Source organism: Pseudopodoces humilis, chromosome 19 (genome assembly GCF_049639895.1).
Source record: "Pseudopodoces humilis isolate 2021_Gansu_Grassland_sample_001 chromosome 19, ASM4963989v1, whole genome shotgun sequence".
NCBI lineage: Eukaryota > Metazoa > Chordata > Aves > Passeriformes > Paridae > Pseudopodoces > Pseudopodoces humilis.
The window spans coordinates 667972-694538 of NC_142218.1; the positions used below are offsets into that span (position 1 = coordinate 667972).

Here is a 26567-nt window from a genome sequence, read left to right on the forward strand (position 1 = left end):
TATGATTGGTCTCGTTTTCCAAATTGCTGATCAGTGTGTCTTGTCCTGATACCCTGTTCCTTGTCCTATCCACTGCCTCCCCCAAGATTTCACAGTATTTTTCTCATATTGGGGAGTTAAAATCAAGGTCTTGCTCCCACCCTTACTTGGAGAGTAGTGGGGAGCAGGCGATCAATTGTTAGTAACCAGCTGGTTGTGCTTACTCAGCTCTCAGTCTGGGTGTTGCAACAAGTCAAAGATTTCAGTAAAACTGTGCTACAGTGGCTTTTCATATGCAATACCTGTCATTTGTGAGAGTTTATTAAGCTGGTCAGGTGTGCTTGCCTGTACTCAAGTAATGCAGGGGAACACTTACATCAATGTTTCCTATCTCTGTTTTTGAAACTTACTCTATTTTATATAGACAAGGTCAAATAGTGGCTGCAGAATCATGTGGGATTCTGATGATTTTATGTGCAAATAATTAAATCTTATCTTTCTTTGTCAGATTTTACATGCTTTTAATTCAGGGTTTGCAGATAGCAGATTTCGTTTGCCACCCTGTTCTTGCCAGTGTTATTCTAAACTCCCCTCCTCTGTTCTGCTGTGACCTGAAAGGCATTGATGTTGTGGTTCCCTACTTCATTTCGGCTCTGGAAACTATTTTACCTGACAGGTAAATTACCATTTCCATATAGACATCATCAGAAATGTTGGGAGGTGGTTTTTTTTTTGTCATTCCTGTGTAATTTCACCAAAGAAATTCTGCAGTGTGGGGCCCACAGTGTTTGTGTATTTGATGGTGATAATAGCAACACTGTGTGAGCTCAAATTTTCATTTTTATTTAATGCAATTTTCTTTAAAGTAATAATTGTGCTTATTTTAAATTAAATATGTGAGTTGTTTGCTCCCTACTCATTGATGCAAAGCAGTGCCTTGAAGAATAGGAAAATATATTGAAATATGTAAAAAATATATTGAAAGCCTATTGATTTTAAAGTAAACTTTCACAAGATACTCATTAGTGGCTGTTGTTGCAGTGTATTCAGTAAGTAATCTTACGCATCATTAAATGGAAAAGTTGATAATTTAGACTGATAAAATTGGAGTAGGTTCTGATCAGAGCTTTATAGACACCTATGTTTTGCTAAGTTAGGCACTTAATAGTAGTCTTCTGCATGCCTTCTTTAATGTATGTGTTATGTCTTGGTATGGTGTTTCATTTTGATGTTAGGCATTTAAACAAAAAGCATTATTTATCTCCTGGGCTTAAATCTGAGCTACTCCTTCTTTTGGATAGGTCTTAGACAGAAACAGCTACATTGCATACTCCAAATTACTTAAGGCCACTGGATGGATGTATATTTAATATTAACTTAGTTCCATTCGGCTCCAGATTCTTGTGAAAAATTGATTAACTGTCTGATGCTTTGATTTGCAGAGAACTCTCAAAGTTTAAAATCTATGTAAACCCCACAGAGCTAAGAAGAGCTTCCATTAACATCTTGCTATCTCTGTTGCCTCTCCCTCATCATTTTGGAACAATAAAGTCTGAGGTAGTACATTTATCACTATGTTTTGCATTCTGTTTTTCTTTCCCTGGGAGTGGTATTTGGATGGGTTGTGGGTTGTACTGGGTGTTTTCTTTAGCGCTGGAACTCTTCCAGTGAACATGAAACAGGAAGACCATATTACAAGGTGTCAGTAGCAATGTGTGCTGTGAATGTTGACTTTTGAAACCCTGCTGACATGATCATTAATTGACACTGAAATAAGTGTATTTTTTCTTTAGGTTGTCCTGGAAGGGAAATTCAGCAATGATGACAGCTCAGCATATGATAAACCAGTAACATTCCTGTCCTTGAAGCTGAGACTTGTGAATATCCTTATAGGAGCTTTGCAAACAGAAACTGATCCCAACAACACTCAGATGATACTAGGTTATTTCAGCTTTCTTATTTATTAATTGTATTATAGAAGTGTCTGTCTTAATCTGTCATAGGATAATGTGGTTATTAGTGATGTGTTGCTTTGCAAGAAGAAGGTTTAAATTCCTGGCAGGTTGTCATATGTGTAATCTCCATTATACTATGAAAACATCATAGAAAGCCTCACATTTTTGTTAATCTCTCTTTATGTGGAGTAATACTTGAAAAGTAGAGGCAAAAGTAAAGCACATTCTAGCACAGAAAGTTGGTCATAACTTGAAATGGAAGTAGGTAAAAAATGTCATAATTTTAGGAAGGATTCCTGACTAATGAATTTCAGAGAAAACCATAGGTTTTGGCACAGTTAAGCCTAATAAACATATTGACATACTGGTGACTGGTGGTCCAGCATTGGCAAAATACAGGTGGCATTTGTTTAGCAATGTGTAAATCCTCAGACAAAATCCAAAAGTTTTGGAATAGAGTTTGTAAAACTGTTCTTTGAGGCAGTGAGTGGATTAATATTATGCTGAATACTCAGGAAGTAGAAGATGAAAACTTGGATAGTGCATAATCTGTCAAGTTAAATATGTTTTCAGGTAAGTACAAAGGTACATGCCTATTATTCTTACTTGTCCCCCCTTATTCTTCTCTCTTTAGAAATGCTTATTTAACATGGTGGTGTTCTTGCACCTAACCACTTTCCTTTAGTCTGTTTAAAAAGGCAACAGTCTTGTGGTGTGAGAGAGGTGTCTGCCTCATTCTGGGAGGCAGACAATTTACCTGGTTAACGGGGGAGGGCAAGAAAATGTTACATAGTTAAGGGAAGGGAAACAAATCCAAGTGTGCAAAGCCTTTTGGAAGGTTACCTTGCAATAGTTCAAGCAGTTTATTTTCTCACAGAAGACTAGAGGGGAATAATATGAAAGAATAATTTGCACCCAGTGCTGGTGAAGCAGTGGGGATTTCTGTGGTTTCCAAGCGAGACCCTCAGAGCATTTGTGCACTTGAGGTTGTCCCGCCTCCAGTGCTGTGTCTGACACCTTAGGGTGATGCTTTATTAAATCCCACCCCTGTCATCCCATGCCCCTCCACACCAAATTGGTCTGCAGCCAGCTGGGTAGGTGCTCTACCTTGAATGGCTTTTCTACTGGGAATTATAATTCCCATTGTAGTCCCTGATAGTTCACTTGCCCTGTATTCCTCCTCTTAAGCTCTTGTTTCCATATATAAAGTTATTTCCTGCTAGCTTTAGCTGCAGGGGACTCATGAATCCCAAGTTTAGTCAGAAATTCTCACATGTGCTATCAGCTTCTCAACAAAAGTGAGGTTTGTTCATCTGCCAATAAATGCTTGGCAGCAAGTGGTGCATTTCATAGAATTACAGAGTGGTGTAGGTTGGAAGAGACCTTAAAGCTCATATCATTCCACCCTGCTATTCCACCCCAGTTCCCTGGGTAGGGACACCTTCCACTAGACCAGATTGTTCCAAGCCCTGTCCAGCCTGGCCTTAGACCCTTCCAGGGATGGGGCAGCCACAGCTTCTTTGGGCAACCTGTGTCAGGGTCTTCCCACCCTCACATAGAAGAATTTCTTCCCACCATCCCACCTCACCTTGCCCTCTCTGTGTGAAAACATTCCCCCTTGTCCTTTCATTTCCCTTCATAGGGTAAGTTGTGTTTTCCTAAATGTTGATGAATGAAGCAGGGGAAGGAGGCAGAAAAATTAAAACTGAAGCCACCAAATGTGCCAGTGTCAGCCAGTTTCAGGTCCATGTCCTTATTGATTCTTCCCTCCCCATCTGGAGGTGATGCTGCCAAGCAGGTACAGGCTGTTCACTCTAGTTTAGCTAAGACACATCAGCAGTTTTGATTTAAGTGAGTTAAAATTTTTCTGAGGTTGAAGAGAGAGCTCTGTCCTGGCTAGCTTGGATACAATGGGGTTGGTGACCCCTGCAGTTAAGAGCTTCAGCTTTTTGAATACAGTATTTTGGGCGCTGATGGGAATTAGAGAATGGAAAGTGAGAGGCTGGGGAGAACTTCTAGGCAGAGGGAATTTCAGTGTATCCCACCTTAGATTATGAACTCATCTTCTCATAAATATTCTTAAACATAACCTGAGTTTTAAAATGAGCACAGTCTGGTGTGAGACAAAGAAGCACTCCAGCCTTTCTGTGAAGCCAAAATCCTTCTAAACTGAGGAATTTGACAGACCTATCACAGAACAGTTGGGGCTGGAGGAGACCTCTGGATATCATTCAGTCTAACTCCCTACCAAGGCTGAGTCACCAGAAGCGGGAACCTGTCTAGGTGGGTTTTGAATGTCCTCAGAGAGGGAGACTACATGACCTCCCTGGGCAGTCTGTTCCAGTGTGCTGCCACCCTCCATGGAAGGAAGATTTTCCTCGTGTTGAGGTAGAACTTCTTGTAATTTAGTTTGTGCATTACTCCTTGTCCTGTTGCTGGATACTACTAAACAGAGTCTGGCACCGTCCTCTGGACACCCACCCTTGAGATATTGATAAGTAACAATGAGATCCCCTCTCAGTCTTTTCTAAACTGTGTTCAAAGTATTTTTAACATAGCTGAAAGCATTCTCTGTCTCAGCTTTCATTTTCTTCAAATGGCTAAGCTCAAAGCAAGTCCTGTGTTTTAATAAGAGATTTTATAAAACAGGACTGCAAACCTCTTACATTACTCCTTCTATGCTGCTTTGTAATTTTTAGTAGTGAATTCTACTGTAGTTCATAATTACCTTCTCCCATCTGACTCTGCAGGTGCAATGTTAAATATTGTTCAGGATTCAGCACTGCTAGAAGCCATTGGCTGTCAGATGGAAACAGTGAGTATTTTTTGTTTATGAAGTTACTTCTTCAGAAAGAATGCATTCCTCACTTTACCTGTTACTGAAAGGGTTTCAGGTAGCATCTTGAGGTTTGATTTTTTTGTATCTGAGAGCATGGGGAACTTAGAAATTTTCTCATCTCTCTAAACTGCCTTTCACTTTGCAGAATGGTGGTGAAAACAACCTCTTCAAAAGCCACAGTCGCACAAACAGTGGCATTAGCACTGCAAGTGGTGGCAGCACAGAGCCCACGACACCTGACAGTGAGCGGCCAGCACAGGCCCTCCTGAGGGATTATGGTAAGGACAGCTCTTTGGAAAACCCTGTCGTGTTTGCCAGGTTGATGTTTTCTGGGTTTTGCTGTTTTAGTTCTGGCTGATGCATTAATGAGCCCAGTTGTTTGAAGCCAGGGGAATAGCCTGGCTGTGTGCTGCAAGTCTGCACTCACAAGTGGTTGTCTTACCCCTACTAAAGGACTCTAACATTTTCAAAATCAGAATGTAAAAGCTTATGAAAAAGGTGTTTGCAAACTTTTAACTTGCGTTTTCAAGACACTTAGTTCCTGTCAACAAGAAGGAGATACATGTACACCAAGTGTAAATTAATCACTTCATTCATTTTGATAGCATTCCAAATGCTTGCCTGACCTCTGCAGCACCTTTTCTTAAATATTTAAAGAGCACTTCGGGGGCCCTGGCTTTTATAGGGCAAGTAAGCAGAATGCTTGTGATGTGTCATATGTTATAACAATATAATTTAGTAATTAACTTTACTTTGCTATGTCTTGTACTGTACATTTTTGACTCTGTGTAGTAAAATCCATGTTCTAAATCTGTGTGTGGTAAGCTGGTTGACTGTTACAATCCTGCAATTTCATTTACTCCTTTGGTCTTCAGTTTAACTGATGTTGGCCAATTAAATGTGAGAACAAATCACGTTAATTATATTGTAGCCTAGACTGACAATTCTGTCATCACCAACCAAAAATGTTTGGTGGTGATTTTTTTAATCTAATTCTGTAAATAGCAAGAGGAGGGAGATGATCAGGAAAGGCTTCAGTATATTCTAGGGATTCATATAAATGTGTTGGTGCTTTCCCTACAGGATTTGCTTGTTTGAAATTATCAAAGTGCTAGTTTTCTGTACACAATTTGAATTGTGTGTTGAATTTATGTGGATTTTCATTGACAAATGTTTGTAAAAATATTCATTTGTAAGATTTAAAAAATACTCTAAATATTTGAATTACAGAGTCATCTTACCATGACATAACTTGAAATATGTTTTTGTAGTATATTCATTTTATTGGATTTTTAACATTTCCTGTGCAGAGAAGGTAAGGTTGTAAAGAGCTTATGAAAAGAATTTGTGTTTCCACTGGATGCTTCAAGCAATAGAAAATTGAAAACAAGATGGTCTCTTGTTACGGTTTAGCCATAGTAAACTCCTGAATCTGCTCCTGATGTGACATTGGACATAGTTCTTTAATGTTAAATAAGGTATTTTAAATATTGGGAAGGATATGCTTTATCTGTCATAGTTCTCATGTCTCTTTATAACTAGTCATTGAGCAGTTTTTTATTTCTGACATTAATTTGCACACTTCAATTTTAACCAATACAGATAGTATTTATGTTTTGTAGTATTTTGAAGTGAGAACAACTGATACTTAAAACATTTTCTGTTTTTGAGTTAAAGGTTCAAAGAAACAGAAGGTTAAAATAATTGTTTCTCTAGCACTGGTTCTTTCATTATCTGTGTCTATTGAACCAGTGCAGCTTTTGATAAACATTAGGTGTGGAAAGAATGGTTAACTTCTGACACAGATATCTGAAATTACATATGCTCCTTAGTTCTTCAGTATAACTACTGACATTTAATACACATTTCCAATGCCTATATTTTCCAGAATCTAAAAGACATAACATGACAGATAATTTGAGTACAATAGCAAAACTTGAAGCTGGCTGTTCTGTTGCTGAAATGCAGCAGAGCTCTGAGATCTTTCAAAATGTCTTAAAAAAAATTAAATTGAGCTAGCTAGTCTGAATGCGTTTGTATAATGCCTGGAGAATATGTGAGGGAGTTAGCCTGTGCAAAAGGCATCAACCCAGTTTTGAGATGTTTAGAGTTTATTTTATGTCTGTATTGTGGCTGCTTTGCCTTGTGCCTGTGCTTTGCTTTTTGTCACTAATGCTTAGTTATTTTCCCTCCCTGTGGTGTGTGGTTTTGGGGTTATATCCTAGCTCTTCATACAGATACAGCTGCTGGATTGCTGATCCGCAGCATTCACCTGGTAACCCAAAGGCTCAACTCCCAGTGGAGGCAGGACATGAGTATCTCTCTGGCTGCCCTGGAGCTGCTCTCTGGACTGGCAAAGGTGAGACTTGGTGTGCTATGGCCCCTTCTCACAGGGTGGTTGTAGTCCTGCCTGGGTGAAAGTCATGCCACTTCTGTGGCTGAGTTTGTCAGCAACTATTCTGTTTGGAAATGAAAAAGAGGCAGCACTGCTGTTGTAGGTAGTTTTTTCCAATGTAAGTGCACTGTGGCTCAAAGGACATGTGGCCTGGGAATACCTCTTAGCTGAAACTTCTGTTGTACCACTTTTCCCCTTCCTTCTCATCTTGGAAATAGCTTTTAGAGCTTGACAAAATGTAGTGTATTGCTAATATGAAGTGTTGCCTTCTTCAGAGCTTTATCTGCACATAGTTCTTCATTCAGCACAAATAACAATTAAAGCTGCTAGCTGGAGGAGAAGAGTTGTTGAGATGCAAAATGTCCCTTTCTGCCTGAGAGCTCTTGTGCCCAGGCTAAACTTCATATGGCCTTTGTTAAGTGAATGTCCAGTGTACTTAGAGCAGCCATGATAATCTGGTGTGACAAATCAGCATTTCCTGTCATAATCCCTCAGGAACTCAACAGATCTCTTTAAACAAGTGTATCAGGCAGCTTTTAGAACATTAAGTCAGCACTGAGCCATATTAGACTGTGTGTTTATTCACAATTGCAGTAGCATGAACTGAAGAATGTATTTGAAAGTGTTCTGAAATGAATTAGTGTGTATTATTGGATCTTTTAGAGCACCATACAGAACCAGGGCTTTCTCCAGCTTGTGTGGTGTGGTGGGTTTAGCACTAGCTACAAATCACCAGAAAATTTACTAATCTCTTGCTGTGACATATGGATTAGGAGAAGGGCAAATCAGGCTCAAAACTTAAAAGGAATAAAGAAAGTTTATTAACAAAACTACAGGAATAAGAAACCAGAATAAAACTTCCAGAAACCCTTCCTCCCCAGCATCCAACTTTTGCATTGTCCAACTGACAACATAGAGATAAAACTTGATGGTTAAAACAGTACGAGCTGTGCAATAGTCTTTTCATCAGTCTATGTAGAGAAAGGAGTTCTCTTCTGTCATTCCTTCCTTCACTGACTTTGATGGTTTATGTTGTCTCTTTACATCCTGATTACTCTCGCTTTCCTCTCTCTGGAAAAATTATTGAATCTGCAGGTCTCATCTGGGTAGTGAAAGGGTTCCAATGTGGCCCAAGGCGCGGCAGGTATTGCTGGTGTCGGATTTCAGCTCGGCAGTGCTGGAAAAGGCAGCGGGCTGGTTCAGGCTGTGGGGCGAGCAGCCGTGGCCGCCCCAGCCCAGGCCCAGGCCCCCGGGAGAGCCCGGCCCCGCCTGGGCAATGGAACAGACCCGGGAGGCCTCCGGGAGGGCCGCAGCAGCTCGGGCCTGGGGTCGGGGGAGTGCAGCTGGAGTTCTGCTGCTTTTCAGAGGCAGAAACAAAAAGAGCTAGAAGTTTCCGGGCTTAGGTTTAAAGGTGATCTTACTTTTCAATGGTGATCAATTCTGTCAGTTCTCAGAAATGGCCAGCTATTGGCCAGGTCTCAAGCCTTAACTTCTTTGGGTGTTCCTCCCTTTTTCTTAAATTCCAATCCATCACATTAAACCAGGGTCTTCTTGGTTTGATTTTTTTTTTTTTTTTTCTTGCAGGGTCATGGGAATGTGAAAATAAAGTATCTTTTCAAATGCATCCCCAGGTTAATGTTAAATATTGTAGTCTTTATATAATTCTCATGCAACCGAAGTAATTTTTGCCCTAGAATATCTTTCTCCTTTACAACAAAGTGGTTAAAAAGAGATTACTTCTTGCTGCAGAAATACTGTGGGGACTTGTTCTGCTTGTGTCTTAGGCTTTTGGGACATGTTACTGCCATTCTCAAGTAGGGTCTGCCCTGTCTTGTGTCTGTTCAGCACCAAGTTATTAGTGGGACTTAGAAAAGTCAAAAATCTTGTTTCCCATGGGACTGCTGGTTCACAAACCTGGCTTTCATAAGCTCATCTTGAGGGGACTCTCTTTGCTGTAGATCTTGAGCTTCTGAAGAATGTTCTAGATAAATCTTGGGGCTCTGAATTGTCACTGCCATTTGTGGAGTATAGCTGCCAGGTTTCAATGCTGGCACCAGCAAGTCCATCCACCTTCCTGCTTGGATAAGCATGGTGACATGCTACAGAATAGAAAAATCTATCTGTTCCTGTGCTGGGTAACAAGCTGTGAGTAAGAGAGAAGAGAAATTCAGTTCTTTAGCCTTACAATTCAAATACTCATGGCTCATTATGCTGTTTCCTGACCTTCTTGCCTGGAGCCTTGCTCTCTGCAGCCCTGAGCTGGGAAAGAAGCAGAGAGGGGTGTTTGCAGTGAGTTTGGGGGAAGAGCTTGTGCATTTTCTGTCAGTCTGCTTGTCCAAGGATGGCTTTTTAGTTCCTTTTACCAGCGGTGAAAGTTAATGTGCTGAGAGTATGTCTAGGGGAAAGTTACTTGAGCAGAGTGAAGCCCTATGGAAGGGAGATTTGGCAGTGAGTGGGTTCTTGGAGATACAAAATGGGTTACTAGAGCTGAAGAAGAGACATTTGTGGAAAAAAAAAAAATACTTCAAGTTCAGCTTACATTTGATTTCTTACCAAGCCACACTGGTACCACTCCTGCTCTTTGAAATCAAGGCATGCAATTTGGTCACACCTCAGTGCAGCATTTCCTTATTTTTAGTTTCCATGTCTATCACTGTTAAATAATTTTACCTGCAGTTTTAAACTGTAATCACAAAAAAAAGAGCTCAACTGTTTATTGCTGTTTCTTAAAATTACATTTAGAAATGTTTTCAAAAACTGTTTTTTTTCTCAAAGATTTTTGTGGAGGAATTCTCACCCTGTCGCCCTTGTTGATGCAGGTGAAGGTGGTGGTCGATCCCTCGGATCGTAAGCGCGCGATCAGCTCTGTGTGCAGCTACATTGTCTACCAGTGCAGCCGCCCGGCCCCGCTGCACTCCCGGGACCTGCACTCCATGATCGTGGCAGCTTTCCAGTGCCTCTGTGTTTGGCTCACAGAGCACCCTGACATGCTGGATGAGAAGGTCAGAGTCTCCAGTGGATAGATTTTGAATGCTGCATCTAAAGTGTTTTTTGTGCCCAACCTGTATCTGTTCTTGATACTTTAAAATAGTGTGGTTTGCTTAGCTTTCTTAATTTCAAAAATAGGTTCTGTGCAAAATGCTTCTGAACTTTAATCCCTGATCTTTATTCACCAATGCAGTTTTTTGCTTTAAAATTACCTTTATAGTTATAGGAATGTCTCAGTCTTTCTTCTCGCTCTGCAGAACTGGGAAAAAAAAAACAAAACCAAAAGAGAAATATAGAAGTGAATGGGGTTAAGCCATGGCTATCTGCTGTAGATAGCAATGGCTTTCCTCCTTTCTCAAGTCTTACCTGACTAAAGCAGTTTCTAGGCTTAGCAGAATTCCTTTGATACAAATATTTCGATAATAAGAGTTTGTTTCACCAATTTTCTAGAAACTGAGCAAAACACCGTTCAGTATAAGGTGGAATTTACTTGGGAAGCTTGAGAAGAACAGGAAATGAGAGACATGTTTTCATTTGCCTTCTGCTCTGCTGCTTAAGAAAAAATGAAAAAATTGAATTCCCATTTTCATTGTTAGTCTCTTTCAGAGTCAACTTAGTAATCTTTCTGAGTTTTTATAGATAATACGTATGTATGTATTACATAATATTTTGCTATCTTTTTAGATAGAACATTACATATATTTATAGCTTGTTTATTCTGTATATATAAATATATATTAAATTAATAAAATAATATATATTATATAAGTTAATAAATTAAATATTTATGTATATATGTGTATTTATATATATATTTTAAGAAAAGACTGAAAACCCACAAGCAGAAGTTTAAATAAAGATTCTTTCTGCATGTGCTTTCGAGTACTGGCATGGCAGTAGGTGACTGATAGGATAGGTTCCCTGGATGTGGCACAGATTGTGTTTAGTCAGTTGCATAATGCTTTATTCCATTTCATTATGGTCTTCTTTAATTTCAATTACCACTATAAGGAGATAGTGTTACATACTGTGTGCATTATGTACTGGACACTGAGTAGCTTATTCATTATTATGAGTCACCATAGTCAGATGAGAACCTTTGCCTGCATTTGCAAGTATTAAAAAAGCAGCTTTCCAGGTGTTTCCTCTTACATTTGCTTTAAAATTCACCTGTTGTATTTCTGCTCTGTAAACTCTTGCTGCAATTCTTTGTGGCCAGTCTTTTCAGCTCAGTGCTGGTTAATTTGGCTCTGTTAGAAAACTTTGGTTTTTCTCTTTACCTTTTATTCTGTATCAACAACAAATATAAGGAAGGACAAAGGCCAAGACATAGAATGCTGTCTAGTTTCTGGTTGCACAACCTGACCAAGCATGTTCAGTTTTAATCACTTATTTATTCTGGAGAAGTCTGTTATTCTGTAGCACAAACCATGAGATCTGAACTTTTGTTTTAGCAATCTGAATATTTTCAATGGGTTCTGGTGTGTCATATCTACAGTTCTACTGAGTGTTGGCCTCTCCTGTAATAGATTTTACAATGTACTTTTAGAATGTTCTTTTTTTTTCTTGGTGAATTAAATACTGTGGTGTATTTTCCTAATGAAAGATGTTGGCAATTGAAAAATTTGGAAAAGGATTTCTTGCCGTTTTCCAGATGAGTTAATTCTTAATGTGCTTAGAACTTAAAACTTCTTCAAAGAGTCCCATAAATGCAGTTATCTCTTTAAGTATGTTTACATTTTTCAGTTGCATTCATAATAGTCCTCTTGACAATTTGGTACGTATGCAATAAAGTATATTGTGTGTTTTTATTGATTCAGAGCACTTTTTACCATTAGAATATAAGTAGATAATAGAAGTACACATGTATAAGCAGAAAAAAATACCAGTTCTATAGCAAATAGGATCTTATTTTAAGTGTTGGAGTAATCTTCTGCCTTTAAATAGTGAGCTCATATTACCAGCAGTGTTTTTTTTTACTTAATATCACTGTTTCCCTGAGGTTTTGGATATGTTTATCCAAGTGCTTCTGCTTCAAGGTGGTTCTTGTGTTTTAGGATTGTTTAAAAGAAGTACTGGAAATTGTGGAACTGGGCATTTCAGGGAGTAAATCCAAAAACAGTGAACAGGAGGTCAAGTACAAAGGAGATAAGGAGCCAAACCCTGCATCCATGCGAGTGAAGGATGCTGCTGAAGCTACACTAACATGGTATGTAATTTGTCAGAGCATCTTTAATGCTCAGTATTGTCTTGTCTGAGAGTGTTTAATAAGGAGTTGGAAGCTGGTGATCTCTGATGTAAAAAGAGTGTTTGAGAAGTCAGGCAGAAGTTCCTTCTATTTGCCCTTTCAGCAGGGCTGTGCTCTGTCTTAAATCTCCCCTGCCCCTCGAAGATGTTAACAGAAAATAGATCACTCTGGTCACTGTTTTACCCTCCTGCTTCCTCTCTTCCTTGTACAGCAAAACCCAGACCCTCCTCCAGCCCTGGTGTTCTGTTCCTGGCTAGGCCTTTCTGCAGACAGTAATTCCCTCTCTCTTTCACTATCCCAGTGATCCCATCTTCCCATTTCTTCTTCTCCTCAGCCTGACAACATATGCTATCCCCACTCTGGTTAGAAAACTGACAGACACTGTGTGACAGCAGGGAATGGCACATGCAGCCACATGTATGCTGCAGCAGGATGGGATGGCTTCCTGCCCACAGTGTTGGGCTTGATTAATATATTTGAGAGGTTCTGCTGGAAGTGCAGTAACAGATAATATGTGGGTTGGGGAAGGGAAGCACAGAGAGGAAAACTGGGATTTGCTCCAGAGAAGTTGGAAAGCATTGTGTTATGGGCTGAACAGCATGGTGGTAGACAGGACAGACTGAGGATGGGAAGGATAAATATGTTTTGCAAAAAGCAATTGCTGCTTTCTTTTTTACTCTGCTTTGGAATCCAACTGTTATAAATGTTACTGTTAGGAAAAACAACTGCGTAATTTCCAAGAAAAAGCAACTACTCATTGGAACTTATGGACAAATCCATATTGTTGCCTGAAAGTGTTTCTTTTATTTAGAGAGATGGAACTGTTTTCACAGTAGAGTGGAAAAGTGTATGGGGAAGGGCACTCAATAGACTTACTTTTGCTCTAGGTGTTGGTGTTAAGGGTAAAGTCCTGACTTAGATCATGTGTACTTCAGTCTGACACTGGACATCTCTCATTACTGGTTCCTGTCATAAAAATTCTAAATTTCTAATAGTGTTAGTGAGATCCTGTACAAATTCAAATTATTTAAAACAATGCTTCTAGGGGCTTCCTAAGGCTGTGGCACCAAGGAGGTAGGCAGTGTTGACCCCACCTGGAGGCTTTCTTCCAGGGAAGATTACCATCTGAGATAGTTGTGCTTATGTGATCCTGGACCTTTTAGGGTCCCAACCCCTTAAAGGGTTTTAGGTTACTGTAATCTGTACTTGAAGAAAGCAAAGGCAATTGTAACTAGTGTATTGCCATGTCTGTCCTGCTTGTTGATATGAAAGGGCTAAAGTATGGATAACTGGAGAAATAATTTTTTAAAATTACCATAAAGCTATGAAAGGGTACAGATTTTCGTGCTTTAAAGCGTGTCTTAATATCTTTATAACCCATGTTATAAAGAAGCTTTTTCTATAGGCAGAGTACCCTTCTTTGTAGGTTTTTATGCATGTTTTTCTGAAGGTACTGGTTATCTTAACCTGATGGGCGGGAGCCATGATAACATAACTGCTAGGTCATGATACAGATGAAGGGTATGAGTGAAAGTTTGTGCTTGGATGGAACAGTTCACTTAATCTGTCATAACTCTCAACTTTTTTCTCACTTGCAGTATTATGCAGTTACTTGGAGCATTTCCTTCTCCCAGTGGTCCTGCTTCTCCTTGCAGCTTGGTGAATGAAACCACGTTAATTAAATATTCCCGTCTCCCTACCATAAATAAACACAGCTTCCGTTACTTTGTTTTGGATAACAGTGTCATCCTGGCCATGTTGGAGCAGCCTCTAGGGAATGAACAGAGTAAGTTCAGATTTTCTGTATAGAGCTGCAAAATAAAGGTACTTCATCAAGTGTCTCTCTCACATTTCAGGGGCTTTCCTGTCTGTGGGTGGGCACACAGAACAGAGAGCTGCTCTGGGGCAAAGCAGTGGGAGTAACTTAAATGCCACTAATAATCAAATAAGCACAAGTCTACCCAAACTGTTCATGCAATTGTCCAACTCTTTCAACCAGTTAGGTCATATACTTGCTGCTGGCTGCCATTGAAATAATGGGTGAGGGACAAAAGCAATAACAATACATTTTGAAACATCCTTGTTCATACAAGAATAAAAATGTAAAGAGTATAGGAGACTTGATTGGGACAAGGGATTAACATATAGTTAGTGTGTCTCCTTTATGCTTGCACCATCGCTGCTGCTTGCTTTAGGCTTCCTCTCTTAAAACATATTTCTGTGGGTGCTTTCAGCTCAGGTGGTTTTAGTTGCTTAGGATCTGTTATAACTTTCCCATGTCTGATCCTGTTCTGTCAATGACACCTCCTGTAAAGGAGACTTGTCACAGGGTGTTGGCTTTCACAACTGAATTTAACTCATTTCAGCCTCATAGACTTTGACCTTCAGGAACTTACATTGCAAAAATCTGATATTAAATGATACTTTGAACAGAATAACTGATCCTCTCTAAGTCTTCGTGTGTTATAGTGTTACCCAGTAGAATAGATGAAAATTCTTTAACATGCTACCTCAGTTAAATACTAACTTATGTTACAGCTGATGTACTGTCCCCAGGGTATTTTCCTCATCTGTATATAGGATGGGGACTAGAAACTAGTCTTGAAAGCAGAGATTGCACAGAACTGCATGAACTGGTGCTGAGAAGTTGCATTATGGTCTAGAGTGCTCTGACTGTGTTGAGAATCACTGAATAGATCTTGCAGGAAGTGACAATGCTGGGAGCCATTGCCACATGTCCACCCTCAGTCTGTGAGCAAGTGTATCCCTGACTAGAGTGGATTAGAGCATGCTACAATGGCTAAGCACTCCTCATCCTCACTCTGCCTCGGCTAAATGTGTTACTGTGGGAATCCTGCAAAGCTGTTGGAATCACAAATCAGATTATCTTTTCTTGCTGTGTATAACTTGCTTACAAATCCAGTTTGAATTACAAGATTAATTGTAATAATACACAAGTACATCAGGCCAGTTCTGACGTAGATCATAGAAAATCATGGAAGACTGATGAGCTAGTTTGGGTTCTCTGTGTGTGTGTGTGTGCTTATGTACAGAGTGTGCATAGGCTGTGCTGCAACCTCAACTTCCAGGGAATACTGGGGAGGGAATAGACTTCTGTTAGTTACCTGATGGTGCCAGTGTGTGGTTTATGTGCACAAAAGATAAATGCAAATGCCTTTAAGAAGAAAAGCTTATGATCAAGTATGATGATCTCATCTAAAGTGACTAATATCAGTAGCCTTTTCAGTCTTGATGGAAGACTGAAATCCCTGAAATGTTAAAATCATCATTGTGCCAGTAGAAATGTGCCTCAGGTCTCTATGGTCTGACCTCCTGCTGTATAAAAGGCCAGCACTGGATTTGGACCAGGATAACACAATCTGGTGTTGCCCAAGTGAGTCTTGCTAACCTGAGAGGACCACTTAGCTCTGTGTCTCTTGTGGGGAAAAATTTTCCATGTTGCAGAGTCAGAATCTTCTTTGTTTGACCATGTTCGACTTTGTAGCTTTTGTCCTTCCACTGTTCTTACTGCTACTGTTTGTGAGGAACTTTTGCAGAAGGTCATGGAAGAATCATGGAATTGGTGTCTCCATATGGTCATTGTCTTACCTAAACAGGCAGTGACTGGACAATCTTAATTGATTTCCTCAGAGGTATGTTGGAGGCAAATGATGATCTGCATGAATTTGGATAAAAGTTGCTTTTAATGATGAAACTGAGCTGGCAAGTATTGAAATGACAAAGTAGACTAGTACTTTGCTGCTGCAGAGATATTTGTTTGCTTCTCTACCAGTTTTCTTCAGAGTTAGGGAGGAGTTAACCATGAAAGAAAAACTTCTGCTGTCATGCCTGCGTTTTCTTCTTGTTGAATGATTACACAGTAAACTGTTTGTAGTATATGATGATGTCTTATTCTCTTAACCCATGTGCTTTGCAGATGACTCTTTCCCCTCTGTCACGGTTTTGATCCGTGGGACATCTGGAAGATTTGCGTGGGCCCAGCAGCTCTGTCTTTTACCAAGAGGAGCTAAAGCAAATCAAAAGGTCTCTATCAAAGCCCGTAAAGAAATCTTTAACTTAGAGATGTTCGGCAGAAATTCCACTAATGTGAGACAGCCCCCAAAGCTGGTGATTATACATTTAAAGCTGAGCCATGGGGCCTTTAGCTGTAGGTAATGTGCAATATCTCTGGTGACTCCTTACCACTTGTGTTTAATATTAACTACAGGCTGTGAAAATGCTGTTGCTTTTTTGACTTGCAGACTTGCTTAAGGGAGGGGGCATTCTCTTTTTTTTTTTTCCTTTTTTTCTGAAAGCATTTTCTGAAGTGATGGGGTAAGGCACAGTGTATTTAGTGTATATGCAGGAGTGTTGGTGCTAGTTTTCAGGTATTAGGCAAAGCCCTTGCAGAGGGAGTGAAGTCTGGAGGTGTAGAATGTGGTGCTGCAGAGAGAACAGGTCTTCAAGCTACAAAACCTGATGTTGCAAAGATGGCTGTAAACCCTCTGAAAAAAATTATCTAGCTGGAACTCTGGAACAGCTCTGGAGGGGAATGGTGGAGGAGAAATACCTCAGTCTTGCTTTACAGAAAAAATTTCTTACTGCAGTTGGCTGATGGAGCATATACTCTTGTCATGGAAATGTCTGTCTGTGAATTTCTCCAAATCTTTTAAGTCTTCCCATGACCCTCAATAAAAGAAAGGCGGTAATGTAACTGCAATGAGGGCTTGTCAGTCTCAGCTGGTATGTTCATTTAGATGAGTGTAGTCTCTGCAAAGCAGCCTTTGGGAAGACAATCCAGGATGTGTTTGGAGCTCTGCTATCTGTGGAGCTGAAACTCTTGGCTCAATACTCTCAGTCCAGGTGTGCTACTTCCTGCACTAAAGGACAAGCCATGATCTGACTGCTGACTTACCAGTTTTAAGGAAATTTTCCAACTTGGAGGCATTCTAAAACATTATTGTTAATGGTTTTGCCCTTTTGAAATGTAATCAGTAGTAAACTTAGAAGACAACACTGAAGATGCAATGAATGATCTTGCTTGCTTGGAGCTGATGCACCTCTAAACCTGCACCTAGATAATTTGTTGCTTTCCTGGGTAACTTGGAAGTTTGGAATTACATAATGACAGTATAGAACATGATGTAGTGTAGTAGCAATGTCAAAATTGCATCATGATCTGTGATACAAGACCTTTGGCTATTCTGGCAGTGCATCTCCTGACCCACAGCATTGCTGCTCTCTTTGGCTTATTCTGTGATTGTCACAGTCAGGAGGATTGAAATGGAGTTTCTCAAATACTTGCCAACTTTGTCTGAATACAGTTAGAATGGGCTGAAATTAAGATGTTGCCATGTAAGTCTGCCATTTTTGTGGGGTTTGCAACTGTTTACAGGCTAGATGCTTAGAAGGGTTCATAGATTTCAAATGGACAGTTCTGTCTTTTTAAAATTTACAGTCACATTTTTAATACAGGTCTTTTAGTTTAAAGTACTGAATTTTTCTAATGATGCTGCTCACTAATAGATTAGTGTAGTTCTGGCAGCGAGGGGAGAGGAAATGTTTTTCATCTGTTCTAATATTGTCTAGTGATGTAATACCATGAATGTAAAGCAACCTCTTTTTTTTCAGACATTTGTACCAGAACCTCGACCAGCTCCTAAAAATGATGTTGGGTTGAAATACAGTGTTAAACACCGCCCTTTTCCTGAAGAAGTGGACAAGATTCCATTTGTGAAAGCTGACTTGAGCATTCCAGATTTACATGAAATCGTGAATCAGGAAGTAAGTAACTGTCTCTGACTTGATTTTGTTCTTGGGTTTTTTTGTCTGTTTGTGAGTCATGCACTTATGTCTTACTGTAAATATTTTTACTCTTTGGCTTGTCCAGTTTGATATTAATGGAATAATAACCACTGCAAATTAGTTAAAACTGTGCACTTCTCCAGGAAGATGACAATGCTTTGGATGTATTATTTGGGAGACACTGCTGAACATGTTTTATTACTGATCCTAATACTCTGTTATTGTAGGAAGCAATGACTTGCACTTTGTTGCTTCTTCTGGGGAAATGGAAGGGTCTTTTTTGGGACCTTCCTGGAGGAAGAAGAGAGTGCATGTCTCAAATATTTTAAAGTTTGACAGGATCTAATTTGTTTTAGTTTCTGTTCTCTTGAATAGAAGCCATAGCTGATACTAGATATTCACAGAGCTCTCCTGTCCCAACAGGGTGTTTAGGTGCTCAGTTTACAATGTTGCAAAGTCTTTTTGAAAGTGTTTTAGTAACCATTCTGGTGGTGGACTGCAGCAGCTGCTGCAGAGCTTTTCTAAGTGATGGAACCGTTTTCTTAGTGGATCTTTGTAAATTCGGTGACATCAGCAGTTCACACAATGTTTTCCAGCTTGAAGAGCGCCATGAGAAGCTGAGGAATGGCATGGCTCAGCAGATTGTCTTTGAGACTTCCATAGATCAGAGAAGTGAAGAGGAGTGGCAGAAGAAGAGCTTTCCTGATCCCATCACGGAGTGTAAGCCCCCGCCACCAGCACAGGAGTTCCAGACAGCACGTCTGTTCCTCTCTCACTTCGGCTTCCTCTCGTTAGAAGCATTGAAGGTGATCTGATACCTCTTGGTGTTGTCTGGTTCCTCCAGTTCCCATGTGGTCTGGCTTGACAGAAGAGGACAAATAAGTTTTGTTAGTGGAAGATCATCTATGTAGTTCCAACTACTTTTCAGCTGCAGTCTAATCAAATCAAGTGATAGATTCCAGTATTCCAGGATTAAGAGCAGGGCTGTGAAAGGCTGAGCCTCAAGCTGAACATGCTCTGTGTCTTTGTTTTCAGTGAGAGCACAAGCCATCACACTCAAATATTCACACTTAAAATCATTCCGCAATTTGAGTTAGGTTTTGGGGTGGTACTTGAAGACTCTCTGAAGTATAACTGACACAAAAGTTTTGCTTCAGAGGTGGTTGTGCTGAGGTGGTTTAATCACACATAAACACTTGGTACATAATAGATGTAGAGGCTTCTTTTTTAAATTAAAATACTTATTTTTAGAGGTGATCCATATTCTTAATTTGAAATTTTGCCTCTTACCTGAAGATTATCCCTTGTATTTGTTGCTTTTCCTTCCAGAAAGCTGTCAGGAAAAGTAGGCTATAGAGCATTTGCAAAAATATTGTCTGAGAGTGCTGAGTATATTGCATATTACTGGTATTTAAGTTAATTTGAAACTGCACATGCAACTGTGTGCATAGCTGTGATATTCTGAAAGCATCTGCTGTTTTTGTTGTGTGCTCTTCTTGAGCAAAATATTATGTCTCTCACTGGCAAAGTACCACTTTTATTTAATGGAAATAGAATGCAAGAAATTGTCAACCTCTTGTGCTTGCTGTTACTCATTTACAGTGACAAGATGTTCTATTGCATCAGAAATCCCTGTATAATTTTTCTCTTAGAGAAGGGAAATTCTTTTTATATTTTAATGGATTGCCATTGAAGCCATGAAGACCTTTCAATTAAGAAAGATGGGTTTTTAAGCTGTTAAACTCTGTCTGTTGGACAGGAACCTACTAACAGTCGTCTACCTCCTCACCTGATTGCACTTGACTCTGCTCTACCTGGGTTTTTTGATGACCTTGGCTACTTGGATTTGTTACCTTGTCGTCCTTTTGATACTGTTTTCATTTTCTACATGAAGGCAGGCCAGAAAACTAGCCAGGAGGTAAGTGTAAGTGTAGAATGCCTACTAGTTGATATTGTCTTGTTTCTTGTAATTTCCGAGTGAATAAAGCATCAGTGCTAGTGATTAGAATGGAGTGTCAGAACCAGTGTGAGCTACAAGTCACTCTGTACTCTTCATATGTAGGTTGAAGTATGTTGCTCACACTTAGGATTATTGTAACAAATTTAATATATTTTTAAATATAGATAAGATATATATTAAAATATTAATAGTATCTTTATTATCTGTTCTGTCCTTATTGTCCTTATTTGTAGAGTTCAAAGATTCAGATCAGAAAGGCATTTCAGCTTTGTACGCTCAGCTTGCAGGGAAGGTTGCAGTTTGTTCCAGCAATGAGCAGTGTCAAGGTAGTTTGGTTTAATTCTAATGTTAAACACGTGTTAAAGGAATGAAAAAGTTTCTGCAAGTAAGGAAGTATTATTGCATTGTAACTCTTTGTGCTATAATATTTAGATTCAAAGGCGATTGGGTTAATCAGGTTAATTTGTGTAAATCTAAGTTGTGACTTCTTTGTGACCTAGAAACTTGATAAGAGGGTTAATGGGCTCATTAGGATAGGATGTTTCTCTATTACCTTCTTATTCCATTCATAACTCTCATAGTAAAGATTAGAAGTGTGGTTTCCATAATAAATCATTGTGCCAACTCCTCATGTCACTGTGAATGCACAGAACACTGCAGCACCTTCTGCTTTGGTGTGGGACACAATTCTTGAAACCAGGATCATTTGTCTGTGAGTGTTCAAATTGTCACTCAGAGCAGCCAGTGCAGTCTTTTCATCTGCAAAGTTAGCTATGAAGCAAGATATGCTAGGTTTGCCTTTGAGCTGAGATGTGCACTTGCTGAGCTAGCAGAATGCTTATACACTCTTATGGAGCTCTTATGTCTTCCAACCCACACTTACCCTGACTTGTTCTGAAGCAGAGCTTTGGTTTCAATGTGCTTAGTAATGAGAATTAATAATGATATTTCAATGCAGTGTGTCTAGTCATTGCTGAACACTGTATGAGGCATTAGGATGGAGTGTCAGGACTATGTGGCTACACAAAGCCTCCAGCCTGGAAGCTTTCCTTCCAGCACCCATCCTTGCAATTTCTGCTTTGTTGGGGCCTGTGTCCCAGTGTTCTGCCCCTGCACAAGGCAAAATGATTGATGCTTCTACCACAAAACAAATACCTGCATGGCCCAGAAAGGATGAATGGATTGTTTGTTCCGTTCTGGTACCCAAATCACACGTCCTTGTGTGGTGTTTGGTGAAGGGCTCAACTCTCACTTGGTCATAATGAGGTAAAAATTGCCTTAACATGTGTAAATGTCCCATATCTCTGTCAGAAGTAGAATTAAAGTAACATGAACAGGACAGTGTGATTAAAGTGCACACTTGATGTTGCTGAAAACTGTTTTGGAAAATCTGTTTCATAATCTAATGTGCTGTGAGGCCTGCCCTTTAAATCACTGTCATGTACAGGTGAGTAATGAGGAAAATACCTTTCTCCTCAATTTTTAACTCAGTCTAAGAGTGAAAACTGTCTAGAAAACCCTTGTATTACCTTTGGTGCTAATGCAGGCTCTGCACTGAGTACTTATTGGTTTTTCTGATGAGTGCTTGAGTCTCAAAATTGCCATTTCCAGCCGTTTAATTCACTGTTTTACAGGCTTTGAAAATGCTGGCAGAAAGTTGGGTTGATTGAACAGGACAAGGTCAAGCAGAATAGGAGGATGATGAGGTGCAGGGAGTAATGTCCATGTAGAAAGTCTGGGCTTCCAGGCTTATTCTGTAGCTATATTTGGGGAAAAACATGTCGGTGACAAAAATTTAATTAAAAAGCTGAGGAGGAAGAGACCTCTTTCCTGCTTCTGTACCAACATGGTGCTGCTGGTGGTTTCAGATCCTGAAGAACATGGAGTCTTCCAGAATTGTTCAGCCCCACTTCCTGGAGTTCTTGCTGTCTCTTGGTTGGTCTGTCGATGTTGGGAAGCACCCTGGGTGGACTGGTCACATCTCAACAAGCTGGTCAATCAACAGCTGCAGTGATGAGGAGGGACCTGAACAAGGTAAGACATAGTAAATGTCTTTTTTAGTAAATTAAAATGTTTAGGCTCCTTTAGAAGACAATTTTCTTGCTCCTGTGTACCTATCTGAACACTGGGTTTTTGTTGTTTTGTTTTTTTAATAAATTATGTTTGCTAGAAAAAAATGTGTAAATGTTGAATTAAGCTTTTAGTCAAAGTGAGCAAAACAAACGTCTGTATGTTGTTGGGAGAAAGCAGCCTCAGCAGAAAAAATACCTCTGAGCCATGTTTTTTAAGATTTGATGAGTCTTTAAAACAGTATTCAGGTGAAATTGGTTGCAGATTGTTCTGTGTATTGGCAAATAGGCTTGAAATACCAGGGGGGGTAGATTAAAATGAAATATTAAATCAAGCTGCTGTTTATAGGTCCTGGAGGTGTTGGAACCCACACATGGCTCTATGTCTTGCTTCATTGACTGCTTTTTTTCACTGGAGCAAGAAACTCCTCCCCTGAGCTTGTCATAAACCACCATCCCCCCATTCTGACACCCAAAATGATCCTCAGGAATGTGAGCTGCTATCCCAGGATGGGAAGCCAGGGGCTGGGTTAGATTCTGCCTTGGACAACTTGGTCAGATACCCTGGGAAGTGGTAGTGTCTGGACTGGCTCTAAGGCCCAAACTTGTTTGGGGTGATCTCCAGAGCCACAGCCTCTGGTGGGGCACTCAAAGGCAGTGGTAAGGCTGGTGCAGCTTGTTCATCATCGTTGACCTGTTGTTGGCATCAGGTATGACACCATTACAACTGCAGGTGCTTAAGCAGCGCTTGCTCTGCTGTCCATTTACTGTGTCTAGAAGTGCATTTCACCTGTATCTGCAGCTAGATGGAGGCTTCTCCCTTAAGTTATGGAATAAAAGTACAATCCACTGAAGGCTGGAAGTGTTGGGGTAGAGGTTAGAGTACAGAGGCATTGCTTTCTCTGAGCAAGTCAGGATGGATTACAGAATGGCCAAGTCTGGATTTGATTTTGCTTTAAGGACAGGGTCAGGTTGTGCTTTCTTAGAGGCAGAGCCTTCTGACCTTCCTGTACAGTGGCTGTGTCAGAACATCTGCACAAGGCAGGTCCCTCAATTAGCAAGGGACCTGGTTTGATGTGGACTTTTCAACTCAAATCTTTTCAGAATGAAAACACAAACCACTAAATAGCTGAATTAATTCAAGCAGCTCAGGGAAGAAGGAAACAGAAAAAGCATTCAGAAGTGGAAGGGAGGAAGGCCAGATTACTTCTAATCTGGTTCTGATGGTGAACGGGTTGGAGCACAAGTCCAGTGAAGAGCAGCTGAGGGAGCTGGGAGGGCTCAGCCTGGAGAAAAGAAAGCTCAGGAGAGACCTTCTCACTCGCTACAACTCCCTGAAAAGCATTATAGCCAGGTCAGGGTCAATATCCCAGGTAATGAATGACAGGATGAGAGGAAACGGCCTCAGTGCAGGTTTAAATTGGAAATTAGGGAAAATTTCTTTATGGAAGGGGTGGTCAGGCACTAGCACAGGCTACCCAGTACAGTGGTAGAGTCACCATCCCTGGAGGGATTTGGAAGTGGGACTTGGGGACATAGATTAGTGGTGAGTTTGGCAGTTCTGAGTTAACAATTGGAGTCGATGATCTCCAGTCTAAATTATTCTGTGAGTCTAAGATAGCTTCCAGTGAGTTGTGGTTAAAATAATTTCATGGGAATGTTTCCCTGCAGCACCCCTAAAATCAAAGAAGTTCCTAAAGAGCTGGGTGTGAGTTGTGGTGCTGCTCCTTGGGAGCCTGTACACTGGAGATGTGGGAACCTTTTCCTGATGCTGAAGAACAGCTTGGAGTCTTCAATATGCCTCTGGCCACTTTTCTGTCAGTATGCTGCATTTCAGTGCTCCAGTGGCTTTGCCAAGGCAGCTATCCCAGGAGCCCTTCTGTAAAGTGGATCAGAGAAATAATTCATTTTAAAGTCTTTGCTAGTCTTTCTGGAGGTGACATGGGGAAGGAAAAGTGGGGAGGGAAGTTACTTCTCTTCTCTGAAGGCCTGTATTGGCCTCAGTGTCGTGAGGGAAACAGTGGAAACTGAGAATGAGGAGCTTTCTTGCATTGATTTGTTGCTAGAGGACACAAAGTATTGCAAGGGTTACGAGAAATCACACATACAGCAGCTTTTCATGAGGCGAAGAAAAGCCTTTATTGCGGGGTTTTAGAACCCTTATATAAGCTGTTCTGATCAGGTCATCCTGATTAGTAGAAGGAACAACATCTCCCTCCTCCCATTGGTGGGACAAGAGAGAAAACACTCTCAGAATATCTGTGTCTTGTTTTGGGAAAGCAATCCCTTATTTACACAAATAGTCTTTGAGAAAGACAGTTCTTAAAGCTTTTCCCTTGGGAACAATTAGCACCTGAGAGCTTGAAATTCTCTCAGGTTCAGAAATCATGTCCACATTGATATTTTTCTAACTCTGCTTGGCAAAGACCAAAGAGAGCCTATAGAAACTAGCTTGAATTCTAGAATAGTATCAGACTGAAGAGATAAATATTAGGATCCTTTGGAAATGGAATGACTAACAGAAAGATATTGCTAGGCAGAATGCTCAGAAATAGATAGTAGATGTATTCTTGTGGCAGGTGTGCTTACTAGAGTACTAGGAACTAAACAATCCAGTACATCAGAAATGTGTTCAGAATGAAGCCACTCCCAACCCAAAATGCCTTTTCCTTCAAGATCGTAAAACCATTTATCTGAGAAAGGTTGTTAGCCATGAGATTTGAGTCCTTTCATTTTAAAGTGAGATTTACATGGTTTCTTCTCATTGATTGCACTTTGTATTTGAAGGTCATCTCTGATGATCATCTTCTTCTGGCTAAACTTTCCTTTTCTGTCCATTTTAGATGATCTAATTATCTCAGAAGATGTTGGGGCAAGTATTTTCAATGGACAGAAGAAGGTGCTGTATTATGCGGATGCCCTGACAGAAATTGCCTTTGTTGTCCCATCACCAGTGGAATCCCTCAGTAAGATCTCTCTGTACATGCTCTATACAAAAATAAAATCAACATTTTTTTTGTTTGAGAACTCTTTCAGAACCACAGCCTAAAATAAATTAACTAAGTAGTGTATTTAACAATATCCTTGTCAGAAAGGCATGGATGTTTAAATTACAGTATTCTAATCTTCAGATTCGTTCCTGATGTGGCTTCTGTTCTGTGTCTTTCTCAGTCTGAGCCTCAGTAGATGTCCAGGCATGCATGGCAATTTTGTTGTTGTTAGGGTGCTTTAGGTTGGACATGTGATTCACCAATAACTGGTAATGCCTATTCGTTTTTCCCTTTCCTGTCAGTGATGTGCTCCTGCAGCACATGGAGGAGTGTTGGTTCCACTGCTAAGCAGAGAAGCAACAGCTTTCATGGCATCTTTGGCATGCTAAAAGTTGCCTGGAATAAAATATGGTGTAGCCGTAGGAAGGAGGAGACTGTATTCTGTAGGAAGTTGCTGGGATGTGTGTAAGTCCATAGGGAGTGCTTTATTGGCAGGCTGTTTCTGGAATAACTGGCAGTTGTTTCCTAACTCATCTTCCTGCTTACGAGGACTATATTGACCATACATCTATGTATGTCTAGATTCAAAAGCCTTATAACATTTTTTTAGTATCAAAACCTAATATATGATGACAGCTTAAGTTTTTTGGTGGAAGAATAAACAAAAACTTCCTTTTTTTAATCTGGCTTACAGCTGATTCACTGGAAAGCAGTGTCTCTGACCAGGAAAGTGACTCCAACATGGATCTGCTGCCAGGAATATTGAAGCAGCAGCCTCTGACACTTGAACTCTTCCCCAATCATACTGACAATCTTAATCCTTCCCAGCGGGTAAGGGAAAACTTGCATTGAAAAGTGATGCTTTTTTTTTTTCTTTTCAAGAAACATGCTGGCAATGCTCAGGATTTTTGATAGTATATGATTTGGTTTCCTGGGATATAGAGCTACTTGTTCCTTGTCATTAATCTTTGATACCTGCTTTGGTCATGCCAGAATTTGCATTTACAGTAGGAGATAGCAAGATTACATTACTTAAATATAAAACTTAGACATGCTAAGTGGTAATACCGTGCATCCTTAAATCTTGAAATGCATGCAGGAAAAAGTATATGCAGTATTTACATAGTAATTCAGCCTCAAATCCATGCTTGGAAATTGAGGATGGATAGACATGAACGCCTTTCCTACCTACCCAATTTAAAACAGTGTGTCAGTTGTGTCTGAAATACCAGAAGTTGCTTTTGTGCACTAACAAAGCAGAAAACCATGAACTGTTCTATCTGTAAGCAAAAGACTTATTACTATGGATTTCTTTTTTAGAATTCACTTCCAAGTGTAT

General features: G+C 40.1%; 1 protein-coding gene across 4 annotated transcripts in view; it reads left to right on the top strand.

Moving 5' to 3' along the window:
* Positions 1 to 26567, top strand: part of RALGAPB (Ral GTPase activating protein non-catalytic subunit beta) — a 63852-nt gene that overhangs the window by 28228 nt on the left and 9057 nt on the right. For 2 of the 4 annotated variants that reach the window (XM_014260773.2, XM_005532198.3), the window contains 16 exons: positions 488 to 655; positions 1422 to 1536; positions 1773 to 1920; positions 4685 to 4749; positions 4919 to 5051; positions 6999 to 7132; positions 9988 to 10170; positions 12214 to 12365; positions 14003 to 14190; positions 16342 to 16448; positions 18036 to 18188; positions 18806 to 19015; positions 19969 to 20127; positions 22038 to 22203; positions 25082 to 25204; positions 25923 to 26059. In XM_014260773.2, the coding sequence (XP_014116248.1) occupies positions 488 to 655; positions 1422 to 1536; positions 1773 to 1920; positions 4685 to 4749; positions 4919 to 5051; positions 6999 to 7132; positions 9988 to 10170; positions 12214 to 12365; positions 14003 to 14190; positions 16342 to 16448; positions 18036 to 18188; positions 18806 to 19015; positions 19969 to 20127; positions 22038 to 22203; positions 25082 to 25204; positions 25923 to 26059 (2341 nt within the window). The remainder of the gene's footprint in view (positions 1 to 487; positions 656 to 1421; positions 1537 to 1772; positions 1921 to 4684; positions 4750 to 4918; positions 5052 to 6998; positions 7133 to 9987; positions 10171 to 12213; positions 12366 to 14002; positions 14191 to 16341; positions 16449 to 18035; positions 18189 to 18805; positions 19016 to 19968; positions 20128 to 22037; positions 22204 to 25081; positions 25205 to 25922; positions 26060 to 26567) is intronic. The other 2 variants (XM_014260774.2, XM_005532197.3) reach the window with 1 other exon arrangement.